The sequence below is a fragment of the Nasonia vitripennis genome, chromosome 4 (assembly GCF_009193385.2).
Source record: "Nasonia vitripennis strain AsymCx chromosome 4, Nvit_psr_1.1, whole genome shotgun sequence".
Classification (NCBI taxonomy): Eukaryota; Metazoa; Arthropoda; class Insecta; order Hymenoptera; family Pteromalidae; genus Nasonia; species Nasonia vitripennis.
The window spans coordinates 4,183,488-4,191,766 of NC_045760.1; the positions used below are offsets into that span (position 1 = coordinate 4,183,488).

General features: G+C 50.9%; 1 protein-coding gene across 1 annotated transcript; it reads right to left on the bottom strand.

Annotated features, from left to right (window-relative positions):
• Positions 1-102: 102 nt before the first annotated feature.
• Positions 103-6,661, bottom strand: LOC100117572. The gene is made up of 4 exons (XM_001601719.6): positions 5,717-6,661; positions 4,433-4,585; positions 1,880-2,230; positions 103-1,740 (listed from the first exon to the last, which is right to left on the bottom strand). The coding sequence occupies exons 1-4, from the start codon at positions 6,374-6,376 to the stop codon at positions 1,573-1,575; spliced, it is 1,332 nt and encodes a 443-aa protein (XP_001601769.3). The 5' UTR covers positions 6,377-6,661; the 3' UTR covers positions 103-1,572.
• Positions 6,662-8,279: the final 1,618 nt, after the last annotated feature.

The window sequence follows — 8,279 nt, forward strand, 5'->3', positions numbered from 1 at the left end:
TAGCCCGATCTCTCTTTTTACTTACCTCTCGACTTATCGTTATTATCGAAACGCGGGGCATGCGGAGGTGTCGGTGTGTGGGATCAAGTTATGAACAGTATATACAAGATTGTTTTTTTTTTCAGATTTTCATCACCATCTATTTATTACGTTATAGATCGATCGCGAGAGCAAAAAAAAAAATCAAATTTTCCTCCCCTCCCGCGGGATCGCGCGAATAACATAAACATTCAAACATTCACACCGCGCGTCAGTGGATTCGAAAGCTCTCCTCGCGTCGCGCTGACACAGCAGCGAGATAGAGATTAGAAGATTGCGTCGAGCCGATATAATTGCAAAGGAGAGCGATGAACTTTGTCGCTGGGAAAGACTTGCGTTGTACGTTCGTTTTTACAACGCGCTTTTTATATCGGCTTGGCTCACTCTTTCTCCTTCTGATTTTTTCTTTCCTCGCCAATTATTTACAGCGCAAACGATAAAGTAACAATAATCGTTGTGGATGATGATAATAATAATAATAATAATAAGCGGCACTCACGCGTTTCACGCTCGCACATCTATAATAAATAATAGTACGGTTTTAAAATATATATATATGTATATGTATATAAATAGAACACCTTGTGTTAGAGTAGTTTTACGTATCATCGGAAAGCGTATACGGTATACAGTATATCGCCCGAGTTCGTGGACAGAGGATATTTTTTTTTGGTCGCGTTATGCGATGCTCGACAATGAGGTGCGATGACTCTTCTTTTAATGCCCGCTTGAACTTTCATTTTCACCGATAATATCTATAATGGCATGTATCTCTACAGTATTTTCAATGTGTGCGGTCACAGTCGTCGTCGTCGCATTCGTTCACAGCCATTCGCAGTGTATAACAATCGTCTCGTATGATAACGTTATCTCTATGTATGAACATCAACAACAACAACAACAACAAACAAACAAACAACAACATCAACGAACAAAACAAAAATACGTTTCTCTACATCCTATACAACCACAATTACACACGATCGCGAAGTGTAGGAATAAAAAGAAAATTAAAAACAAAAATAAACAACCGGTCAAATGAACATCGAGGAGCGAACGGTTAATAGAATGCTCTGTGGCTCTGTATGTGTACACGCACCGTCAGTCAATGACGGCGCTCGACTGGAAATCGTTCACGTATACGTAAGTAGTATAGCTAATATTTATAATATCTATATTCATATTCATATTCATATATATATATATGCATCATCATTATATACATACGCACTCCTGGGGTATAACACAGGCCCTCTCTCTCTCTCTCTCTCTCTCTCTCTCTCTCACACACTTCTTCGATCGCGCGTCCGCACACTTATACACCTACGTAGTAGCAATAATTCGAGCGAAGCACTTTCGTTCCCTCAGCATTTTCCCTCGCAGCAGCTTTAAGTATATATTAATCTCGGTAGCTCGGGCACCGCGTCGTGTCGCGCGTTCAATATATAACAGAGTCCGCGATCGCGCCGACACTCTCGCGTCACTATAGCATATAGCGGATCATCGTCACGGGAGACGACGATCGATTCCGGATCAGACATGCGACTCGGGGTTGGCCGGCTGGATGATGGGAGTGACGCTGCTGTTGACGAGGAGCGACCCGTTCTCGGCATCCTTGCCGCTGGGGTCGCCCCGAGTGCCCAGGTCTCTCGAGGCCACGATCAGGTTCCGCCGTCGCGCCTCCTTCTTCTCGCGCTCGATCTGCAAGGGTCAAACGAGAGCGTATGGTGAGAGAGCTGCGTCGAGGGAGCCTCTCATGTGGGTCACGGTGTGTTGGGTGTCGTTGCGCGAGTACGTTTTTATAATGATCGAAGGAAAATTGTAGGTTCGAGCGACTCACCTTGAAGAACATCCTCAGGTAGTGGCAGGGAAAAACGACGCACTTGCCGGCCTCCTCCTCGGCGTCGATGTAGACGCCTCTTACGAGGACCGAGTTGCTGCAATTGAGCAGCACCAGGAAGACGAAGCAGCCGAAGTGGGTGATCCAACAGGAGAGCTTGGGATCCTCGGGAAGTAGCCAGAGGTCGAGGACGTTCCAGATGCCCCTCCACACGTTGACCGTGCCTATGAAGCTGAGCAGCAGGAAACCGTCCGCGGCGATCAGTCGCGCCAGGCCCGTCAGTCGCGAGCAGGCGTATCGCATCAGCGGCTGCAGCGAGAACGTCACCGCCACCAGTACGTAGCCCAGGATCTGTTTTGCAGAAATCGCATATTATACTCGTCGTTTTTTTCCTCCTCGTCGCGGCGTGAAAAATCCGCGCATATGCTTATGAGTCGCGCGTCGATGATTATGTTATATGGCCGAAAACTCATTTCCAATTTAAATTCGCGCGCGCGCGAGATAGAGAATGTTTAATCGATTCGCGAAAAAAGGAAAAAAAAAACGTGTATACATTCTGCGTCGAATTTATATCGTATATTTTATTGCAGCCACTTCCACGTGCGACACACACGCAGGCGGAGAACAATCGGTATCTAATTTGTTTGTATCGCCGCGGCGAAGCGATTCTCCTCGCTCGTCGATTTGTAATTGCGCGCCGGAACTCATAATCGGGAATTTCGCGCGAAAAGTTACGAAATGCGCGCAGAAAAAAAAAACGAGACGCGACGAAAATGTGTCATTATAGACGGGACACATTGCGCAACGCAGCTGCTCTTTTCGCGTCGAACAATGCCCGTCCCTCGTTCCGCGTCGGAATATCGAGGAATTTTTGCCGTGCAAAAAAAAAAAAAAAAATAAAAAAGTCCAGCCTAATAGAGAGAGAGAGAGAGAAGCAGACGTAGACGCACGCGTGAGCGAGAATACGCCCTCGTCGCGCGTGCCTGCGGCAATCACTGGCAATTGGCGAATATTCAATTATATAATCGAACTACCTAGTGCGACTGCGACGACGACGACGGCGACGGAACAGCCTAATCTTTCTCGCTCTGCAGCTAAGCGGATGAGGTTCCCGTGTGCGCGCATTAACGCCTTTCTTACATGCTTTCATTGCGCGCCGGAGCGAGAGCTGTTTAGGCGCTATTTCGAGGTTGATGATTGCCGAGACGTTTTCAATAGAGTCGAAGCTTTGTGTGTACGTAAAAATGACTGGAAGGATAAAGTTTTTGTCCAGGATTGTGCTCGTTTCGAAAAGAGCCATTTCTATTAATATGATTCCGTCGCTTATGCAAATCGCACAGATACATTCTTACAACATTGGAGCAAAAAAGCGACATTATAAAAATACGTCGCGCCTGATGTAAGTTCTCCTATCCAATTCGTAATCCAGCCGTACAAAACCTATCCAGTGTGTATGTACACATACACACACACACACAAACAAGGCAAATATTGTCCCAGAAACAAGATCCCTCGAGCAATACAAACAAACACTCTAATCAACTATATTGCCGTCTATAAATCCTCTCGCGCGCTACGTCGAAAAATAAAACCGGAACACGAGAGCTCTCCCGCGACGATAAGGGTAATCGCGAAGCCGACAGGTACGCACTGACTAAATTGCCTCGTGTGCCTTCAATTTAGAAACGAAAGAAGATGCGCGCTTGCTTGCGAGTTTCTCGACCCTCCTTCGATTACACACCGTTCTTTCCGTTTCCCCCCCCCCCTTTGCTTTCGCTCTTATCGCTCGGTCTCGTTTGTTCGCGAATAATCGAGCCGGCGCGAAAAAGTGATCCTCGTACTCATGAAAATAATAACGACTGCGCGAAACTTTCCTACGAAAACGTGTATAATTAACCGCCAGGCGACGATAGGTAAACCATGAGCAGCTGCTCTCTCGAAAATACAGGGCCCGATTTGCCTACGCTTAGAAAATAAATTTTAAAGTGTACACCCGCCTGTGTTTGCGAATAATTAAGCGAATCATTATCCCGATCGTAAAGCCGCTATTATACATATATAGCCGCGAGGCGCCAAGATTCTTCGAATCGTATTTGCGCAGCGGAAGGCAAATATCGCGTATACGTGCGGTGAATAACCAGCGCTCATATATCAACTTTTCGGTATTTCCATCATCGCGTCTGTATACCTATGCAGATTCTTACCGATCATGATGTGTGTTTACGCTGGGAAAAGTTTAGCGATGAGTCTCTAATCGTTCATTGAGCGCCAACTATTATAATCGCGCGGCTGCGGCTGATAAGTATGTAAAAGGACTCCTACGTCGATACTGCACGCGCGATTTTTCTCGATCGTACGATTTGGAAACCGGTTTCGCGCGCATTTCTCAGATAACGATGATTGCGCGCGAGAGCGAGCGATTATCGTCGCGTTTAACAAGCCTGATTTATCGTGGTCGTTAATATTTTGTCATCGATTTCGGCGAAATCGCATAAAGCGAAAGTACGTTGTTGACACGTGTGTGTGTGTGTGTGTGTGTGTGTGTGAACTTACGAGTGAGCCGATGGCCGAGTGCTCGCGATTTTCGGGAAACAGGTAGAGATCGAAGAGCACCCAAGCGCCTCTCCAGACGAAGACGACCAGCGTCCCGACGACCCCGACACTGAACGCGCAGTCGAGGGTGTACAGCGACCAGTCTCTGGTGTTCTGAAAAGAAAAATTTCGAGCTTGAAACGATGCTAATAAACAATAGCCGCTTATCGGGTGTGTATGCGCTCGCGAGTAATAAATCGTTGACGTCTCCCTTCGATAATGATGCCTCGAAATAATAAACAAGCCTTGTTTGCATACAGATAATGGGACGCCGAGAATTAATTGCGCCGATAACGCGCTGAAATCGGCGAGAGGAAGGAATCGAAAGAGAGTAGCCAAATCCACCTGCTCACTCGGCTGCTGCAGAATGCGAAGAAAGAGTCAAAAAAGGCGGGAGTGGGATCGCGAGGAAAAAAATCGACACGTGCGATCGGCACGTATACAAGAGCCGTAAGCATAGGTGCGCGTCACGTATGTATAGATGCAGAGGCTGGTCGACGCTCGCGCTGAGCGCGGCGGCGCGCGGGGGAGTCGGCCGGAAACGGGGCATAACGCGCGGGCGGCGTGACCGAGCTTGCAGCCGTCAATCCGTCATGTGCGATCGTCCATCGGTAGATCATTGCGCTGCGACTTTGCTCCCATCCATCGCCCGTAATGTAATACCGTTACTCGCAAGCTCGCGCGTGCAAGCACACACACACACACACACACGCGCGCGCGCGCGCTCTTTTTTCGGGACACGTTCTTTCCTCTCGCGTGCGCGGGCTCGAAAGGTACAACACTACAGCCGGAAATTGCGCTTTATGCATCGGATTATTCGAACGAATTGAAATGTTTTCATTTGCGCGGCGAGACGCGCGCTGTGCGCTCTGTGCATCAGAGCTGCCGCGCACACGGGACAAGTGTGTCAAGTACATCTGAGAGCACACGGCTGATGCTGCCGCTGGGCCGAGCTTGACGTGTGTGCGATATCCATTCTATGCCTTCGTCGAGATTACGATCGATATTTTCGGGCTGCACAGGGTATCAAAGCTCGCGAAACTTTCCAGCTCCGAGGCGCGGGAAACAGCTGTGTTTGCTCGACGATTTGTTCAGTGCCGGCGAGCGCCTACTACTTATTTGCCTTCGGCGCACAGCTGCTCGTTATTTTTCGGGACTCGAGCAATTTCGTCGCCAGCTTGTATTTACATAACGCGCGGCAAACAACGTCACGCGGGCTTGGAGATCCTTGCATCAGCGACTTACATTGACTCGGAAGAGAGTGGGCACCTCGAAGTAACCGGCGTAGGTGTCGAGGCTGATGGCGAAGGGCGGCGCGGCGATGTTCCTCAAGCACCTCATGCAGGCGAGTGCCAGAAGGCTGACGCAGGTCGTGGTGAAGACGGTCTGGAAGGTGTGCTCGGTGTAGAGGTCGAGGGCCTGCCAGGCGCCTCGCCAGGCGTTCACGCAGCAGATGCCGAAGACGAAGGTGTAGAGCCGCGAGCCGAGGTAGTAGAGCAGCCGGTGCTTGTCCGGCTGGAGGCACTCGTCGAGCACGTGCTGGCCGAGGTTGAAGCTGAAGAGTCCGCAGAAGCCGATGAGGATCGAGGCGAGACTGCTCAGGTCCAGGTTCTTCGGGTAGACGTAGATGCCGCTGAGGCCCCAGGTGCCCCGCCAGTAGCCTACGACCGCGGGCCCGGCTATCGTCGCCGAGAAGACGAGGTCGAGGACGGTGAGGATCGTGTAGTGGAGGCGCGACGAGCCCGGGACGTCGCCGTGAGCCTCGAGGCGGCCGCCGGCTGCCGCGTGCAGCTCCACCATCCTCTCGCTCTCGCTGGCTGTCCTCGTGCTATTTCGATGCTGCTGCTGCTGCTGCTGCTGCTGCTGGTTCGACAAAGCCGATTTCTCCTCACTGGCGCTGCCCATCTTGGCTGGGCATCCTGTACGTCCGTTGCGTGAAAGGCTTCCTCCTGCTCTCGGCGAGGCTCCTCCTCATCGTGGCAGCGGCCTCATGCTGCCGACGCGTACAACGACTCGCAAGCTCGCGCTGCAGGACTATCGGGTATCGCGCCAAGAGAGATCGCTGCGGCCGTGCGCGCGACGGATGAGCCACTGTGAGCCTGCTCCGGCTCCGGCTATCTTTTATCAACTGTTGAGCGCGGACCAACACCATCTCGCTATCATGCGGAACATCGGCGGCAGCGGCGGTGGTATCCGTCTCTCTCTCTCTCTCTCTCGCACTTTATCTCTCGGCAGACGACGCGAGCACACACACACGCACACACACAGGCTATCCCTCCGCCGACAACCCGTGTGCACACGACACACGCATCGGTGCGTGCGTAGCTGAGTGTGGGAGAGAGAGGGAGAGACGGAGTGAGCTTGCCTGCACCCATACCAGTAGAGCGGAGCGTGTGTGCGCGTGTGCTTGCACGACCCAACCCCCTACTCCTCGGGCCCGCCGATGCATACAGCCGACGAGCGCGTAATAATCGTCGCGAAGCCCAACTGTACCGCACGCCTCGCTTATAGATTGGATTGCCGCGGGACGTAGGTGGTCGCGTTGCTAAGAGAGAGAGAGAGAGAGAGAGAGAGGGAGAGAGTGCGGCTGGACCAAAGCTCGCCGCGCTGCTGACCGGCTGCAAGATTAAGATGGAGACGTTGCGTGGATTTTTTGTTTTCGACTCTAAACACGATGTGTCAAAATAAAGGACCCGGAATAGATTGCCGGGATTATAAGTGGGGAACTCCGCGCCGGCGAATCGCTGCCTTATCTTATCGACCGATTTGAATTTTCGCTTCTGTAACGCGAAAGCTGACTCAAAGCGAGTGCTATGCAATGCGCGCGGAAACTTTTTCCGTGGTCGGATTCGAGGAACGTCGCGTTGATTGGGAAAATCGTTAGATAGCCGAAAACGATCGACAACAGCGTCGACCTTTCCAAACAGTCCGTTTGAATTGAGATACGGATTCGGCATTTCTATGTCGAGCCTATTAAGCACTCTGCTTCGAGGACGCCGACCATTCATATACGCCCATTATACGCTTTCGTAGATAACGAGCCTCGAGTCTATACGCTTGTATTTGTAAACAAACAGGAAAAAAAAAACACGCGGGTTCAAAGCGGCGGCCGATGATTCAACGATCGCCGTGATTGATCGCCCAATAGCTACGAGGATACGCCGCGCGCGAAGAAGACTCGTTATTATAGATCGCAATCGGACTTGATCGTATAGCATCATTTTGTTGAGCGAATCCAAACACACGTGCACAGCACGCACGTGTGCATCGTCCTCCCGAAAATCCAGTCGCGCACGCAGTGATAACAAAAGCCCGCCGGCGATTATCGGTATATGGGGCGGCGCACAAAAGAGTGACAAACTCGGGCATTGTCTCGCCTATCAGCGACCTTGCCTGGCGCATATAAGCGGCCAAACATGCGACGAGCGTGTGTATGGAAGTCAGCCGTGCGTACTTTTCCTACACACGCGTGTACTAAATGAGATTTTCGGATCCGAAGGAATCGTCGCGCCTTTTTTTCCATCCGACGCGTCTTTTATATCGACGCAAAAACTTGTTGTCTCCTATACTGTGTATATCGGCGTTATTGGTGCAGCCGCGAAGGATAATGTATTGTAATCGTATGCGCGGCCGCACGTGAGCCATAGCCAGACCGAGCGGTTTTTCCGCGCTAAAAGCGAGCTTCGGTTTTCCATCGGAGCCGTACGCGCGCGCCGAAAAATTCCAGCGCCGTTCTTTCTCGCACAGACACACAGAGAGATATAGATGAAGAGACGTCGAGCTACCTTGAGGCGTGATTTTTCTACGT